Source organism: Arvicola amphibius, chromosome 6 (assembly GCF_903992535.2).
Source record: "Arvicola amphibius chromosome 6, mArvAmp1.2, whole genome shotgun sequence".
NCBI classification, from domain to species: Eukaryota; Metazoa; Chordata; class Mammalia; order Rodentia; family Cricetidae; genus Arvicola; species Arvicola amphibius.
Window position 1 is genome coordinate 7,299,859 of NC_052052.2, and position 18,705 is coordinate 7,318,563.

General features: G+C 45.4%; 1 protein-coding gene across 2 annotated transcripts in view; it reads left to right on the top strand.

Moving 5' to 3' along the window:
• Pex14 (peroxisomal biogenesis factor 14) overlaps positions 1-18,705 on the top strand; it is a 141,546-nt gene that overhangs the window by 55,901 nt on the left and 66,940 nt on the right. For both annotated transcript variants that reach the window (XM_038333695.1, XM_038333696.1), the window contains one exon: positions 5,545-5,629. In XM_038333695.1, coding sequence (XP_038189623.1) covers positions 5,545-5,629 — 85 coding nt within the window. The remainder of the gene's footprint in view (positions 1-5,544; positions 5,630-18,705) is intronic.

Below are 18,705 nucleotides of genomic sequence, written 5' to 3' on the forward strand. Positions count from 1 at the left end.
GGCCTGCGCCTCCGCTGGCTCCGGCTAGGGGGCACTTTGGCTCTGTGCTTGGGTTCCTGACTACATGTCCACCTCAAGGTTATTCCCCTCTTGCCATTCCAGTGGTTTTGCTGTGAGTGTGCTGTGGCGCCCCTCCCCCTCCCCTAGTCTGGTTTCGGGGAGCCTGTTCCTCCTTGTCCTTGCAGCAAACCGTATTGAATTTTGGCTGACCGAGCCTTCCTCTGCATATTAACTTTCCCTCCTGTACCTGGCTGTGAGACCCTTAGCTTTCTGCACTGAATTTCACGCCCGGGTGAAAGCTTTCTGGAGGCTCCCTTTCTTCCTTTGAGCTCCTGATGTGCGTTGCTTCTGTTTTTTGTTTGTGGATGCTGGTCTCGTTCTGCCCATCGAAGTTCCCACACATTGCACACGTCCTCTCCGTTCCAACATTCCCTTTCTTTTCGCAGGCTCATGGACTTCTTCTGCTTTGACTTAAGGTCTGCTCTTTTTGGATGTATTCCTGCAATATCTTGGAATGTGGCTTGTGGTTGCCCCTGCTTCCTTCCCTCCCTAGCCTGTGCCCTACCTAGAGAGAAAGTGCAGAATTAAGAAAGAGCTTGACACTGAACTATAGATCAGAGAGGAATCTGGGTGCAGAAATGAGAATTATGTTGTCCTAGGACCCTGGATCTGAGTGTGCTCTGCCTGGAATCTCCAGGCACACAGCCTCTTTAGTGAGATATATGGCTTCATAATTAGCCCGTTGCATTTTTTCACGAGTGCTAGCATCAGCGTTCTACGATGTGTTTCTCTGATTAACAGCTGCTTTGCAACTATTTCCTTGTGCCACCGATGACCATATTTGTCAAGGAACTCCTGACAGAGTACTGATTTCTTACTAAAATGTAGCATTTCTGCTTCACGAGGACTCTTTCCTCAGCATTGCGTGGTTTTTAAAGTCACCCCTTGTTAAAACTCAAGCTGGCTTTGGTCTAGCGCCTGTTAACAGGATTCTGGGTGTCTGCTCGAGAGCTGGAGTGGGGAGCCTTTCACAGGCAATTTAATCCTGTGAATTAATCCTGTGGGGGAACGATGGGCACTGGAGTGGGTTTCAGGCCTGTGTGCTGGTCACTTCCCCTGCCCTCTAGGTGCTTTCTCCCTAGGTTAAAAAGGACTTACTTGGCTTTGGTTGTTAAAGTCATTAATTTTTTAATATTTTTAATATTTTAAACTGGCTAATGAATGCTCTCATTTTAGGAGATAGATGTGTACGTAGTACACAGGTATGCTGGAAATTGGTAACTTTCCAAATACGTGTCACCAGAGACAGTACATCAGGGTTTGCATGTCAGGTGCAAAGTGCCTACGCCTCCCTGAAACCCCAGGTTCTATTTTCCCGTTCCCCTCAAGCAGAAGACCGTGTGTGCTCTGAAGATCACAGTGTGTAGCTCTTTTGTGGGAGAATGGCAAACACATAGAAAGTGGCTCCTCAGTGAAGACTGTCAGGACCCTGGGCTCTTCCTTGCAGGCCTACTTACGCTGTGTGTTTAGCATCCAGTGCCAGATCACCCGGAATCACCATGCTCCGTTCATTATGCAGTTACAGAGCCTGGGCTCCCATGCTGGTCTTGCTCAGCTGACCAGTTATCTTGAATCCAAAGGTATTTTATAGTCTGAATCCCTCCCCCCACTTCCTCATCAAGTAATTGTCAGGAACTCCAATGTAATCACTGTTTCAAGATTGCAGAGAAGAGAATTTTGTCTTCTTCAGTTTTTTCCTGTAGGTTTGGAGGGATAAGCAGTGAGATTACAAACTTCCCTAAAATCATGGAGTCGGTAGTTGGCAGAGTCATTCTGTTTTGCTTGTTGGGACAATTGGGGGAAACTTTGCTTCTGGCTTTTTTTTTTCCTGAGTTCATCCTTAATGTTTTAAACTCAAACTAGCTTACTGCTAATTTGGGGGACACTCATTGAGAACTCAATCTAAGGTGAGGCGTGGCCTCCACAGCACAGCAGGCGGCTCAACAGTGGCCAGGAGCTTTGCACCCAGAGGATGGATCCTCCGTGGCTCGTTGCACTCCCACAACATGTGCAATCAAGTTCCTGGTGCTGTTTTACATCTTTGACATCGAGGCGGAAGATTTGGCCTGAATTTATGTAATTTCGGTGGGCACAAATATAATCCACAAAGAGTCACATTCATCTTCTAATTAGAAAATCAAATGATAATACAGGATAGGCCACAGGAACCCCGTCATTGAATCCAACAAAAACGTGCTGGGTGTTGGACCTTTGCAGAGGGAGAAGCCAGTTGAGTTGTTTCATGAAGTTACTGAAAAGTGTCCAACAATAGGGTGGTGAAAGGCCCACACTGAGCACCTTGGCAGTTAGTTTGGTGGGCAGAGATCTTTCCATAATGGGTAAGGAGTTTTCGGAATTCTTTCACCATCAATGCTTGAATCATAGGGTTATGAAATTCTAGATTGGACAAGTCCTTTACCCCTTCTGTATGCTAGTGTCTTGTGGGGAGGGAGGAGAAGCGGGAAGAGCGGCCAGAGGGATAGTCAGTGAGAGGAGGAGAGAGGTTCTCGTGTGCTCACACTTACACGCAGCCGCTTATCTGGGCATCTTTCTTATTCAGCACATTATGTTGAGGCTATTAGTTTGGGTGCTTTATATTTTTGCATCTAGCGTAGTGATATCGATGCTGTTAAATATGTGATTTGCCTGTCACCTGCATTTTCAGACAAAGATCAAGGGGAACATAAACAAGCCTCAAAAACACTTTATGTAGGTATTTGGCAGTATTATTTTATATGACTTGAAATTAGTGAGTGGAAACTTTAAAAGAAATTGTTCATATTTTTGCAAGTTTGAAGTGTGCCGGGACTTTGTCAAATTCCCGTTAAAATAAATACGTCAATTTCATCTCCCTTCCAAATTCATTTATCTTGCTTTTTTAAAAGGTGTTTTCTACTTTACCTGATGTTTAAATTGGATTCACTCGTTTATGCTGTTCTTTGCTATATCCCCCACGTTTTTCTTAAATGAATTACTAATGACAGAGCACTCCATCATTCCCTCTCTGCAGCCACTTTAAGGAAAGCATGGTGATCTAAACCTTTTAACCTATTAAAGATGATTTTTCCCAATTGAATCAGACCCACCACAGGTGTAATAACTAATCATTTAAACTACACCTGCTATTATGTATTTTTAAGCCATTATGCGTGTTGGATAGATGATAATTCATGTTTATTGCATTGTCCGATGGATCCGTTTTGCCTACACTAGGCTGATTAATGTATTTAAAGAAATAAGAGATGCAATTTTAAAAAAAAAATTGATGGAATGCGCCAAGCACTGCATTGAGTGCACCATTAAACCCATCAGAACTTTGCTCTCTGACCAGAAATGCATATACCAAGGACTGTATTAAAAGAGCCAGGTGAAGCCTGGGCGTTTTAGTGGTGTGGTTCTGTCTTCTTTCTCTGTCATGGGGAATTTTGGAAGGATGCAGAAGGCTTTCTCTTTGTATGGGTGAATGATAGGAGCGGTGTGCTTCCCATCTGCCCAAGACCTGTTCATCCACATCTCCTGTGACACCTGGTACCCATAGCACAGCCACAGAGGCTGCCGCATGACACCAATACTGTCATTTTCTAACATGTAGAAGGTGCATGATTTTCTCAGGTGAACACAATTATACCTGAGCCATGTGAGCAGTGTGGATTGGTGTTGACCCTGGAGGGCCTGTGATGGGTACCTAACCCTTCTGTCTCTGGAGCATAGCATCCCCCCACTCCCACCCAACTTTCCTCTTTTCCCTTCCTCTCTTTCCACCCCTTCTCCTGTGTCTCCTTTGGACTCCCATCTCTTTTGCTCATTCTCTTTTTTCTTCTTTTCCTGTTTCTCCTTTCTATCCTTCCTCTGTGCCCTCCCTCCCCAGTCTCTTCTTCATAATTTTGTAGAGGTTTGTTAGATTTTTTTTTTCTAGTGTAAGCTGAGGTGATCTAGTTGAGAAGTAAGTGTCAGTTTTGGGGTTCTACAAGCTCCCACACTGAATCTTCCTTAGCCTAGAACTGTGGTTGTCCTGCAGTTTTCGGTGGTGGACGGAGGGATCACCACCCACAGGGAGGTGGGCTTGGCTCTTGAGCTCAGTAGTATGTCTGGAGTGACAGGTCCAGCTCCAGAGGTTGGGATGCTGAACCTGACCTTTAAGGAGGAGCCCAGGGTAAGTCTCCCACTGAAGGTATCTGATTTCATACACCGAGGAATCAAATTCTTCTAGAGGAGAATGAGGTGTCTCCCTGGCTTTCCTCCTCTTTTCCACTTTCTTCCTGATCTGCCTTCATTTCTTTTGTTCCTGAGGACTCTGGTTTCAGGAGGTGATGTGCATGCAGCCTGAGCGGCACTCACAGGCACAGCATTTGCTGATTGCATGCTGGCTCAGTTGCCCTCAGTTTAGGATCACAGAAACATCCTTACTTTTGGCCCCCAAGAAGTGAACGGTATTAGCCTTACCATAACAGGAGATCATGTTTTTCTTCTGGCTTTGATGAGGTGAATAGTACCAGTTATTCTAAATAGCCCCCTCTCCTGCGGGAGCAGCTTGTCATTTTCTGCCCTGTAGGACCATGTTTGCTGTGAATAGCAGGCAGGCAGCATAAGCACATGCCTTGTGTGTGCTAAGGGTGGGGTTGAAGCCTTGTCTATCCCCTACCCAACTTATTTGTAGGTAGAAAGATTTTATCACATCCTGTTCGTACCAGAGGGAGGGAGATAATCTGTCAGCTTATTTGCTCGCAGCCAGGGAATCCCAAATTTTGCCCTTTGAAGGATCACCAGAATTCAGCCTTACCGCAATGGAGGGCCAGTGTGGCAGCTGTGTGTGTCTTCTTTACAAACCCTTCAGCTCGAGTACTTTGCCAGATACTAGATAGGGAGCATGCCTCTTCCTTGCCATTTCTTACTGTGTAGTTGGGGAGGCAGCCTGAGCATGAGAAGACAGTATAATTATGTCTTCAATTATATGGTACACACTACAGCACTGAGGAATTAGAGAGAGAATAGGAAGATTGGAAAGGCCTTCCTGATTTGGGGAAAGCTCTGAGGAGTCAGAACAGGCTGTATGAGGGTTCTCTGTGAGTGTATGCACGTGTGTGCTTGTGCGTGCGTGTGTGTGTGTGTGTGTGTGTGTGTGTGTGTGTGTGTAGACAGGTAGAGATAGCAGAGAGAAGCCTCCTAGAATGAGGGTGTGCATGCGCAAGGATAGTAACCGACTGAGTGTGACTGAAACAGCAGCTTGAAGCAGGAAGACAGGAAAAGTTTGTGCAGGTCAGAAAAGCTAAACCAAGGAGGTGCGACTTGTTCCTCTCAGAAACAGCCAGCCAGTGAAGACAGAGACACCTGGTCTTCTGTTAGGTGGGTTTCTAGTTGAAGAAGTAGCTTGCTGTGTATTTGATCCCAGAAGTATCCTTCTGTCTGTGGCCCTTGGAACTCAAGATTTCTGGCCTTGAAATTCAGATTACTGAAGTTTACTCTCTGTTTTATCTCCCCCACCAGATTGCCACAGCAGTGAAGTTTCTACAGAATTCTCGGGTCCGGCAGAGCCCACTTGCAACCAGGAGAGCATTTCTTAAGAAGAAAGGTACAGGTTTTCTTGCAGTGTAGGGTGGCCTGTAAAAAGGGGCTGGGGCTGGGGCAGGTGGAAATCATAGCTAGAGACAGGTGCTGAATGCTTCAAGGATCGCCCGTGGCTGTCCATGTTTGCTGGTGGGACGTAGGGGTGAGGTGACCTCCCCTCAATGGAGTGTACATTTCTTTATTCACAGTGGAGCACAGAAATGATAGGATTTGGATAATTAAGCAGCATATCTGAGGCCAAGAGCCTCATGGTGCAGTCAGCACTCAGCAGCAAGAGTGGCCCGTTGACTGAAACTGGAGGACTCCTGCTGGCTGGTCAGTCCGGTAGTGACCTGACTGCAGAATGACCTGCCTGGCCTAGGAGAGGCCAGCTGCCTCAGTAAAAAACACAGGCAAGGCAAGCAAGATGAATAAACACAGTCAGAATAAGGTCAAGCCTGGGGCCAGTCTGATTTCCAGATTGAAGTGGTAAATTCCTGATTTTTTGCTCTTTCTGTAGGCTGGGATAAAATGGATCCTGACAAGTTCTGTATTGTTGAAGCAGATACAACCTATTCTGGTTTTCTTGGAGTTTAGGATATTTTTGGGTTTTTGTAAAGCAAAGACAACCATCTAACCAAAAAAGAAGGTGGGCTTTCGTTCTTAGGATGCTTACTTTTCTGGAGATCTAGGAAGCTCCTTAAAGAGCCTTACATGGCACCAAGGAGGTGTTTCTTCACCCCAAAACTATTTTTCCTTTAAAAGCTAGAATACGGACCTAAAATTTTTGGTGATTTTGTCTTTTATTTTTATTTTTTAACTGAAATGGATGATGGGATGTTTTCATAGCATTTCTAAACACCCCTGTGGTGTCCCACTGAAGGGACCAAAACAGTGCTCTATCCACTGACAGGGTCCCCACTCACAGGGTTTGGACACAGTAGGCCCAAACATTTCACCCACAGCAGCTGCTTAACAGCAGACCCAAGGCAGGGTGCCCATGAAGGAGTTGCATGCTTGCTGGCTGCATGGTACTCACCCCCATCATTAGGAGATTATTAAAATTTGGAGTGTGTTGGCTGGCCTCTCCACTCCGCAAGCATCATGCCATAAAAGAGATTTTCCTTGAAATATGTGTACCTATAGGGAGTAATTAATCATAAAAGCTTGGGGATTTCAGCTCTCTCATCAAAGCATTGAAGCAGGGGAAAGCTGAGCCTAAAAGCTGAGCTGATTACCCGGGGTAACCTGAGACAAAATCTATGGTTGCCGAGAGATCCTTAGCCCAGTACATTGTGCAGTGTTATAACTGTCTGATCTTCTCCTCCACCGACAATGACCAGTTAGTCCTCATTTTCTCTCAAACGCAGCTGGGTTAGAATTTCATTTGCAGAAGGTATTTAGAGCAATTTAGAGACAAATGTCTCTGGTGTTTGCTCGGCACTTCCCCACCGCAGGCTTTGCTGAGCAGTTTTAGTATCAGGAGCTCCATCTAATCTGTTTAATTTTAATAAATCCCTGACTGGGAGAGGGAGAGAGGGAGTGAGAGGAGAAACTCTGGACCAAATAATACTTCTTTTGAGTCACTTGGCTCATAACCACTGTAGAGGGGGAGCTGATTTATGCAATTATTATTTGTTGTGCTTCACAAAAAAGAAAAAACGAAAAAGAAAAGAGAGAAAAAAAAGAACATCCAGCTGATTGATTAATCAGTTCACCAAGAGTCAGCATCCGCTCTCTGTCACACCCTACTCATACCCTGGGAATTCTCTGAGGACAAAAAAGACAAGCCCATCCTTACGTAACTTCTGTCCTAGCAGGGCCGGGGACGGGACATGAACAAATGGAATAGCGAAGTCCATGGTGTGTCAGTGACAGGTGCCTGGGGAGGAAATAAAACAAGGACGTGGGGCTGCACAGCGCCAGGCCTGAGGGGACGTCAGACGTCTCTGGGGGCGATGTGGCACAGAGCTATGCGAGAGACAAGTGATTCAGTTAGTCTTCAGAAATTTAGGTGTTGAGAACCCAGGGAGGCTACCCAGCCCTTCTTGTTCCAAAGAGAACCGCACTGGTTTACCCTGTACTTAAGCCTGGAATCACTGAAGCTAATCACCCATCTCCATTATCCTCTAAAATGCTCCTTCAGTCGGTAATTATCCATTTCCGAGGTGAATCCCAATAGAGTAAGTTTTGGCAGGACCTTATCTGGGCAAAGAATTCCAAGGTTTGATTGGTGTCTAGGGAAGAAAAGCCCCTTCGTGGACTTAAGCTTCACTTTTAAAATTTCTGATATTCCTTGGGTCAGGCTTATCCAACCAGTGTGCTTGGCCCCGTCCATGATGAGGATGGGCAAGGAGCATCTGCTGCGCCCCTCACGGTAGCTACGGGAGGAAGGGGAGGAAGCGAGGCCTTGGCAGCTTTAGGGCTGTGGCAGGGAGGCTGGGGAACTCTCAACGCCTGTAGCCTTGGCTTTTCCTAGCAGTGCCACTTCGGGGAATTGCAGTGAAGCACTGACTTGAATTATAATCTGACTTTCTTCTGTTTTTTCTTAATAAACATCTCTTTCCTGAAAAAGCAAATCCAATTTTGTTTTTCTTTTAATATTATTTAATATTTAATATAGAAATTGAGGTCCCTGTAGTACATGTCAGTTCAGCGGAAAATGAGGGTTACTTTAGGCGCATCAGCCTGAGTTTGTTTTATTGTGAAACCACAGCCCCGAGCAGGGGCCGCGTTGTGCCTTTGTTACCGACAGGTTAAGTGTTGCGCTCTCTGATGGGGGCTGGGGAGTGGGCTGAAGTGGGAGAGCATCGGTCTGCAAGGGTCTGTCTTCTTTGGCTTGTTGTTGTTTGTTTTGTGATCTTTTTTAGATGCTTTAAAGCTGGATATAAAGTCATTAATGAGAAACATGAAGTTATTAGAATCATTTATCATTTTCTTTGAAGTTTGTATTGCCATTTTATGTAATTTACAGCAATTCTTCTTCCTATTATCAGGATTTTTTTTTTTTTATGAAAGACAGCTGTTCACCTTCAGAATATTAGAATGAATGTTTTTGTATTGTGTCCAGCTTCTTGATTGAGCAGATGACACAGCCACGGTAGAGTCAGCCACACAGGACAGGAGTTGGACTACGTGGGGTTTAAGCCCTCATAGAACTGGTCTATATAGAGATCCTTTTCTTACCAAGCAGGCGGTGGGCCTCTCAGCAGGCTGCGGCCCAGGAGGCAGAGTAGCCTAGAAACAGCAGTAGCAACAGTCCAGAGAGTTAGAGGCTTGGAGAGCTTTGTCCATGGGCTGCTGTCGATTCGATACCACAAAGTGTAGGATAAGGCAAGTCACTTCTCAGCATGCTCTGCAGGCTGAATACAGGTTGGGCAAATGAGATGCCTGTGCCTGGGAGGCTAAGGAAGATGAGGTGGAGGAGGGGATAGAGTTGTCAGCTGCTGCCCTAATGTAGCTCTCAAAGCCAGGCTTTTCGGCATCACTCTTTGGAGCCGGGAGGGTGGTGCCTGCTCAAGTGGGCAAGCCAAGGACTTCTTTCTCACCTGTCCATGAATTTCCTCTCCTTAAAGGCAGAGCAGACGCTACCTCCTTGTGGAAATGAACTTGGGGAAGAAAGAATCCTGGTGGGCTCAACCTTGGTGGTGGGGTAGAGGTGAAGGGCTTCTCTCCCTGGAGTCCTTTAAGGGGGGAGTAAATTCTTGCACAGATTTCAATTTAACTCTCTTTTATTACTTTTCTTTTTTATCATTTACGTCCATTTCATGAGGTAGTTTGCATGTCCTTGAATGGAATCTCGTTACCATGAAAGCTTTTTTAGCATTGATTTCATAACAGTCTTAATTTAATAGCTCCGTCATTACTGAGAAGCTCTGGGAGTGGGCCCGGCTTTCCAGGTCGCTGACCTTTTAATTACAAACCTTGTTCTGATGGCCAGGTTATCGACTGGACAGCTCCCAGCTTGTGCCCCAGGATGAAGACAAAAATAACTGCTTCCTCCCCCATCTCTAGGAAAAAAGTAACCTCTTGTGTTTCTAAAATTAATTTTCTCCTTCAGCTTTACTTTATAATGAATTCTTTAATATGTCTTAGTGAAAGCAGAAGTGTTTTTATAGAGCTTTTGTTCCTGGAGCTGGGGTCCAGCAGAAAGCTTAGGGGCAGGGGGTGGACATCTTGCCAGCACTACCCCTTGCTTGACTGCGGCTGAGCTGGAAGCAGCAGTGTTGGCCCCGTGAGGGGCCGTCTGGCCCTTCTGAGTCTTTGTTCATGAGACACGGGTTATGGCACCAAGGTTTAGATTCATTCTAGTGTTTGTTGGAGTACTTGAACCTGGTACAGCACAGACATTTTAAGAGCAATTCCTGCGGTGTCACTCCTTCTTTCCGTCCTTCCTTCCTTCCCTCCTTCCCCTCCCTCCCTCCTTGATTTTGTACTGGGGATCAGATCAGGGACCTTTGGCATCCTAGGCAAGTGCTTTGCCACTGAGCCCCATTTGCAGGCCCCAATGAGTGTTTTGTTCTTGCGGTTGTTACCTCAGATGTTACCCTAGCTGATGAGCTCTGCAGTCACAGACTTGATATGAACAGGTTGGACTAGGTTTTCTGTCACAGACTGATAATGATGGACAAAAACAGGACAGTGGACAGTGGAACAGCAATCCCAGTTTGCCCTGCCGCTCAGGTTCCCACTAAGTTTCCTGTGTAGTGATAGCCCCTCTACCCTGGGCAAACAGTAAAAGCTCTCCCTGGGAGTGTGGGACAGTGAGAAAGACAAAGAGCTGGAGGAGGCCACTCACCATGGCCCACCAGTCAGCTTGCTGGGGATGGCACATTCCTCCCTCCTCCTGCTCTTCTTACCCTGGGCCCTGCTCCGCATGTGGCTGTTGCACTAAAGCTGCTGGGAGTGGGGGCTGCACCCTGCAGGTGAGTGAGGAGCCGGCAAGCAGACCAGGACTGTGTGGCACCGTGTGCTTGTTCCTGAGGATGATTGAGCATCTCCATCCATCTGTTGTGCATGGACTCTCTTCCCTCCCTGCCAGTCTTGCATCTGCATATCCGTCACCTGCTGCTTTGGACCAGCCTATTCATCATGCTGACTGGTTTCTCCCCATCAATTTTCTTGCACCCCTTGTTATCCAGACTTGTCTTGAACTCTGAAGATTTTTCTCAGCATCTAGGAAAGGCCTATAGCGGCTGAGCATTTTAGTACTGGGAACAGCCATGGTGTGCTGTCCCATTTGGGGGGGGGGGGGCAATAGCATTCGCTGCCCCAGAAGCAGAGCTGTGTGGTTTCCTATACAGAGGCTCTTAAGTGGGGTGCTTTTGAGGACTTGCCCAGATACTCTCTTAAGAGGAGGAGGGTTCTTCCATAAACTCTGTGCCTGTACTGTTCTGCGAAGACGGGAGTGGCTGCCACATACCTTGTGGTACTCAAATAAAAAAAATTATTGTTTTTGTTTTTTTTGAGACAGGGTTTCTCTATGTAGCTCTGGCTGTCCTGAACTCACTCTGTAGACCAAGCTGTCCTCGAACTCATAGAGATCTGCTAGAGATCTGCCTGCCTCTACCTCCTAAGTTTTTTTTTTTTTTTTGGAATATTGAAAATTTAGTTAGAGGTTGACAAAATGGCTCTGAGTAAAGATGCTTGCTCTGTGGGCCTGGTGACCTGAATTTAATCCCTGGAACCCATGCAGAAGTAGGAGAGAGCAGACTCCACAAAACTGTCCTCTGCCCTGCTTCCCTCCTGGAGAGTGCTGGAGTCTGGCATGCCCAGAGGGAACCCAGCATGAGAAAAGAGCCTTACCTTCTCTGGCTGGCCAGCCACACAGAACCAGCTGACTTGTGGCCTTCAGAAGCAGACAGACTGCTTTACTCTTTTCTTTAACTGCATGGTATTCCGTTGTGTGCATGCATCCTATTTTTTTTTAATCAGCCCCAGGGTTGTAGTTTGGTCTTTTATTCTGTCTTTTGCTGTTTGAGACAATGCCATAGTGATTATTGTTGCTTAGGTGTTGTTGACCATGTGTGAGTTTGCGCACATGCTGAAAACAAGAGGAGTTCTACATGTGATAAGCAGGGTAACAGGATATTTTTCTTGCTTAAAATTTTGAAGCTTTGGGGCTGGAGAGATGGCTCAGAGGTTAAGAGCACTGACTGCTCTTCCAGAGGTCCTGAGTTCAATTCCCAGCAACCACATGGTGGCTCAAAACCATCTACTGAGATCTGGTGCCCTCCTCTGGTATGTGGGCATACATCAAGGCAGAATGTTGTATACATAATATATAAATAAATCTTTAAAAAGATTTTTGAAGTTTTTTTCTATTTCTACTTTCCATGTAGATTAGATCTATGTAAGTAGAAAAAGACAAGAGCTCCTGAGTAAATTGGGAGCATGGGGACCTTGGGGGAAGGTTGGAGGGAAGGGGAGAGGCAGGGAGGAGAGCAGAGAAAAATGTAGAGCTCAATAAAAATCAATAATAAAAAAATTTGAAGTTTTATAGGAAATTAGACAATGATTTTCTAGTAGCAATATGAACATATAACTGTATATAGAAATTATTATTATTTTAACAGGGTCTTACTGCGTAGCTTAGGCTGGTCTAGAATTCTCTTTATAGCCCAGGCTAGCCTCACATTCATGATTCTCTTACCTCTACCAAGTGCTGGGATTGCAGGTAGGAGGGAGCCACTCTACCTGGCTTGAAGAAACTATGAAGAGAAAAAGGACAGTCTCATGCATTGCTGTTACTGCTTCACATGGGTTTGGATCCTGAGGGACATTTTGGTCGTGGATTACCTGAGTGATACTTTTCTGCTAGAAGAATCTCTTCATCCCTTGCTTTTTGAATGAACAGGCTCATAATTTTAATTAATTGACTAACCAGTTTATTTATTTCTTTGAGATTGGGTTTATGTTGCCTAAGTTGGCTTTGAACTCCTAAGTAGCTGGAACTGCAAGTGTGTGCCACCACACCTGCCTCAGAAGTTTACATCATTCCAGGCACATGTTCAAATAAGTGGAGAGCTTTAGGGACTGGAAGGATAGGATCTGTTTGCAAGGGAAGTTTGTATGTTTTCTTTCTTTTGTTGTGATTGGATGTTTCATGGGACAGTGGCCCTTGGGATGCTCACCTTTAATTTGCCACCTACTGTTTACAGAGTGTTAGCATGCACCTGCTGCATTAGTAGATGCTGCCTAGGAGGAGGGGCTGAAAGTCAGCAGTCAGGGCAGGGGAGGCTGGCGTGTAATGTTCACTCGGCTGAGCTCAAGGGCAGTCGTCTCGTCATAGTCTCACTAGAACCCTCAGTACCTTGCCAGCCCTCAGCGACTGAAAATGGCCGCAAATGGCTGCAATTGTTCAGTCCCTTTTTTTTTTTTTTTAAAAAAGTTACAATTTATTTGTTCCAGTCTAATAATGCAGTTTCAGAACAGTTGGCCTTCAGGCATCTGATTAGAGTACATGCTGATTGATGTGTGTCCTTTGTTTTCAGATTTCTGGCTAGTTAGAACCCTCTTCCCAGGCACTGGGGTCATCAAAGCTTAATTTTGACCTTGGATTGGAGGGAGACCAGGGACTTAGATGAAGAATGGGCAGGACATCATTCAGGTGGGATGCTCTTGCAAGGGTACAAACAGCTAGCAAGATTGGCCTGTGAAGATGTCAGGCAAGAAAAGAACTGGGGTTGATGACCTAGGCAGCCAGGGCGAAGTCCCCTACTGTAAATATGGATGGCAGTAATTCTTGGGCCAGTTGGAGGTTCACTCTAGGTTCTGTACTTAAAGGATGCCTGGCAGTTGCCCAAGCAGCTCCAAAAGGCTCCTAAGTGCATTGCAAGTCAGCGGTGGAGGATCTGGGCTGGGGTGGTGGCAGGGACATAAATGGGAGCTTGTTTTGTTTTGAGACAGAGTTTTGCTGTGTATCCAAGGCTGGCCTTGAACTCCTGTTGCTCTTGCCTTAGCCTTCTAAGTATTGGGATTAGAGGCGAGCACTACAACCTGTTTAGAATGTATTTGCAAATGGAATCAAACAGTATAATCATTTTGAGATTTACCCCTGCACTGTGTGTCAGTAGTTGTTTGGCTGTATTTGTTTACCTGTTCACTTTCTGGACATTTTGGGTTGTGTCTGCTTTGGGGACACTAAAACTAAAACTGATACAAACATTTATGAGTAAGACTTCGGAGGCTTATATCATGCTGTTTGGGTAAGTACCTAGGGGTAGCATGACTAGATCGTGTAGTCAGAGTATATTTTTCTCTGTGATTGTATGCACGAGATGGAGGTTTGTGTGTGCATGCATATTCATGTATGTGAGTACAAGTGTGAGCATGCCATGGTGCACATGTAGAGGTCAGAGGTCAACCTTGGGGTTTGGTCCTTGTCTTTCCCCTTGTTTGAGAGAGGTCTCTTTGCCGTCGTTCACCTCCGTGTATGCCAGGCTAGCTAGTATTCAGGCTTTTCAGGGATCCTCCTGTTTCCCTTCAGTCCCCCTACAGGAGCACTGGGATTACAGATGAGTACCACCATCCTCGAAGTTGTGGAGATTTGAACTCAGGACCTCATGCCTAAGTTTGATGCCCCCCCCTTTTTAAAAATTACATTTGAAGTATGTATGTGCCCTCACATGATTTATTGTGCGCATTAAGGTCAGAGGATTACTCTCTGTATCAGTTTTCTCCTACCATGTAGGTCCTGGGGATCAAACTCAGGTCATATCAGGTTTGGCATCTCTTTTTTTTTTTTTTTTTTTTTTGGCATCTCTTGATGAGCCATTTCTTGGGCCCCCGAGTTTCTTTTTAAGAAACTTCCCAACTGTTTCTTGAAAGTGGTTATACCATTTCCATTCTCCCCAGTCGCGTATGTGTGTACCAGCATTTCGAACATAGAATCAGGAAGATGCAGGCACAATTATCCACTAGTAGAGCCACATGGAGGCAGCCTTAGGGCCAAACAGTAGGTAGGTCACATTTGGAAAACTTAAGCTTGGAGTGCCATAGTTGCAGTGGATTTTCAGCCTGTGGGTCTTAACCTCTGTGGGGTTGCATATCAGATACCCTGCATATCCGATATTTATATTACAATTCATAACAGTAGCAAAATTACAGTTATGAAATAGCAATGAAATAATTGTACAATTCGGGGTCACCACGAAACTGCATTAAAGGTCGCAGCATTAAGAAGGTTGAGAACCCTTGCCATGGTGCATAGCCTCTTGGGGTCACACCCAGTCTCACTGGCTGTATAGCTTGCATTAAATACTTAACCACTGTGTTTCAGCTTCTGTGTCTGTAAAAAGAGGTTGATGATAGTATCTGTGCTAAAGATTCTTGCCGGAATTGAGTGAAAATAATACAAAAAAATGCCTACTATGAAAATGAAGGCTTAGTTGATGGCAACAATGATCAATAGTGTATATCCTTTAGAAAATGTATTCCTTTTTTCATGAGTGTTTTTTTTAAGATCGCATACGCAGTAATGGGTTCCATTGTAACATTTTCGTTCATATGTGCATTATCTTTGTTCTCAGTCCCCTCCCCACTGCCCTCAGAAGATGTACTCTTAATGGGCTTTGAAGGAGCCCTCGCTCACCTGCAGCTTTGCTCTCTGTGGTTTCAGTTGTTTGCAATCTATCTCCGTCTGAAAATATTAAAAGGGAAATTTCCAGAAATAAACAATTAATAAGTTTTAAAATATGTAACATATGGGCAGGTGATGGAATCTAGAGTTGTTCTGCTCCGTCCTAACTGGGACATGGGTCATCTCCATCCATTGGATCCACTCTGTATAACCTGCCATCTGTCTGTCTGAGTTACCAGACTGTCCCAGTGTCAGTGCTTGTGTGCAGGTGACTGTCACAGCGCAGTCTCTAGTACCCTCAACTCTCTTCTGTCCTGTTGGCGGTGCAGGGAGGGTGTGGGGAGGTAAGAGGAGACCACAGTTATGTAAATCTTACTGCAGTCTAGTGCCATAATTGTTCTACTTTATTGTTAGTTTTTAATCTCTTACTGTGCCTACTGTATAAAATAAATGTGTGTACGTGCATGGGACAAGCAGTATACAGAGCCTGTACTTGCAGACCTCTACTGAGGTGTTGGAACAGCTTCTTCACTGTCAAGACCACATTGAGTTCAGTGTAATATAGGTTGAAATGATGAACTTGATGGTACTGTAACACTTTACACAATAGGAACGTCTAGGACTCACACACTTATTGAAAGGTTTAGGAATGTGGCTCAGCTGGTAGAGTTTTTGCCTAGCATGCACAAAGCTGTAAGTTTGATCTACAGATCCTACAACTTGGCCTGGGTGGGGGCTGGAGGATCAGAAAATTCAGGTTGTCCTTAGCTACATCGTGAATTTGAGGTCAGCCAGGACTACATGAGACATGTTTTTTGTTTTTCTCTTTTTTCTTTATTTCTCTCTTTCTGATTTGTTTGTTTATTATGTATACAGTGTTATGTCTGTGTGTTTGCCTGCACACCAGAAGAGGGCCTCAGATCTCATTATAGATGATTGTAAGCCACCATGTGGTTGCTGGGAATTGAACTCAGGACCTCTAGAGAAGAACAGTCAATGGTCTTAACCTCTGAGCCATTTCTCCAGCCCCTGTGTTTTTGTTTTTCAAGACAAGGTTTCCCTGGCTGTCCTGAAACTCACTCTGTAGATCAGGCTGGCCTGGAATTTAGGGATCTGACTGTTGCTGCCTCCCAAGTGCTGGGATTAAAGGTGTGCACCACCACACTGACTGGACCTTGTTTTAAAAGGAGATGGCAGGGGTGTAAAGTAGTTTAGTGGGGGAAGAACACATTCTCTATAAACAGGAGACCTGTTTTCAAATCCCTAGTGGCCACATAAAAAGCTCAGCATAGCTGGACAGTGGTGGCACACATCTTTTAATCCCACTGCTTGCCAGGCAGAGGCAGGTTGGATTTCTCTGAGTTTGAGGCTAGTCTGGTCTACAGTGCAAGTTCCAGGACAGCCAGGACTGTTATACAGTCTCTCTCTCTCTCCCTCTCTCTCTCTCTCTCTCTCTCTCTCTCTCTCTCTCTCTCTCTCTCTCTCTCTCTCTCTCTCTCTCTCTCTCACACACACACACACACACACACGTTAAAAAAAGAAAGAAAGAAATGCTGAAGGAGTTGCCTGAAGCCAAACCTTCAGGAACAAGGAATGTCTAGAGTGTTAAAGAACTCGCCAGAGACACTGTTCCTGCTATCTGTCTGGATCAGAAAGCTGCCTCTGAAGCACACTGTCCAGTCTGTAATCTAGGGACCAGGAAGTCATTGCTGATACCACTTCAGGTGTCTACTGACACACACAAAAAAAGTCACAGAGACCTTGGAAAGTGAGCTTGGCCTCCACCTGTTAAAGCGGATCCCTGGGAAGCTGAGGCCCGAGACGGGGCACTGTCGTGGGAAACCGGGGTGGTATTTTACTTTAGTTTTGAGACAGTCTCACCATACCATCCATGCTGGTCTTGAACTGTCGTGTAGCCCACTTTGATCTCAAGCTGCGTCCTCTTTCCTCAGCCTCCCAGCTAGTATGGTTAAGGGAAAGCTACTGATGTCCAGCTGAGTCTTGGCGTCTCTAATATCTTCCTTATCCATCTGTGACTTCTACAACCAAAAGCAGCAGAGAGGGCCTGGGGAGATGGCTCCGGGGGTCAAGTGACTGCAGTGCAGACCCTAGACATGTGAAAGGACAAGTGTGAGTGCACGTCTCTACCACAGCTGGAGGACAGGGACAGAAGCGCCCAGTCTAAGTGAAATGGCATGCCTAGGGTTCACTGAGAGACCTGTCTCAAAAAATAGAGGAGCAGTTGAAGAAGTGGCCGTCATCTCCTGGACGCCACCCATGCCCACACATCCATATCCAAATGCATACACTTTTGAGGGGGAGGCAGTGGCAGCAAGGGCGGGTCACTTCCTGTTTGCCTCCTTTCCACTTCCCAGAGCACCTGTGGGTGCATCTCCCTGAGGGAGCCCATTCTCACTCTCACGCTTATTTTGTTCAGCTGCTTGAGGAGTCTGGCTAGCATGGCTTTGAGCATTCCAGTTTCTGTGATAAAGACACAGCAGGAAAAGTCAGGACTCTGAGTTGTATCAGAAAATTCATACGAGAAAAAGACTTAGAGATAGAAAATGCCTTCCTCAAACAGCACAAGCATGTCTACCCACAGGCCCCATGCTCACAGAAAGCTTAGCTTAGGATTTTTTTTTTTTTTTTTTTGGTTTTTCGAGACAGGGTTTCTCTGTGGCTTTGGAGCCTGTCCTGGAACTAGCTCTTGTAGACCAGGCTGGTCTCGAACTCACAGAGATCCGCCTGCCTCTGCCTCCCGAGTGCTGGGATTAAAGGCGTGCGCCACCACCGCCCGGCTTAGTTTAGGATTTTTGAAGCCATTTAGATACACCGCCTCCATGGTGAAGGCGGAATCGTGTTTTCAGACAGAGCCTGTGGTGTGCATGTGTGAGGGAATGGAACCGTTTTAATCAGAGGTACTGATTCAGAAACGAATGAAAACTATAGGTGGAATCCTTAGTCCTTGGAGGGATACAAATTGATGTCACTGTTACTGGATTTTAGAGATGACTTTAAGAAAGCTTGCCATACTTACCTGGTCTCTCAAAAGGAAGTCTTAAGGCTGCTAAGAGGAGGTGAGGAGACAGGCTCCCAGTATGTGGGTCTGCTGGGAGTGGAAGGCAAGGGTTTTGAAATCTAAGGTATATCCTAAGGCAACGTCTGTTGAAAAATACGTTGATTGGACTGCAATTAGACTTAAAAGTAACTTTGGATGGTATTTATTAATTTACCCATCATTGTTTAAATAAGGTTTTGTACTTGTGTGCCTTATAAAAATATGTTTGCTGTGTGCACGTATGTGTATTCTAGTGGCTGTGTCTGTGGGCCATAAGACAGTGTGCCTTTTGATTTTAGATTTATGTTTTACTGCTAGCTTGCTGTGTTTTTCATCCACCAGATTTATTGTTATGCTAATTATTTGTTTACTACTACTGTTTGTAGCACTGGGGATTAAACCTGGACTTTGCACACACTGAGCAAGTGCTCTATGATTGAGTTATATCTAGCCTTTTAAGTTT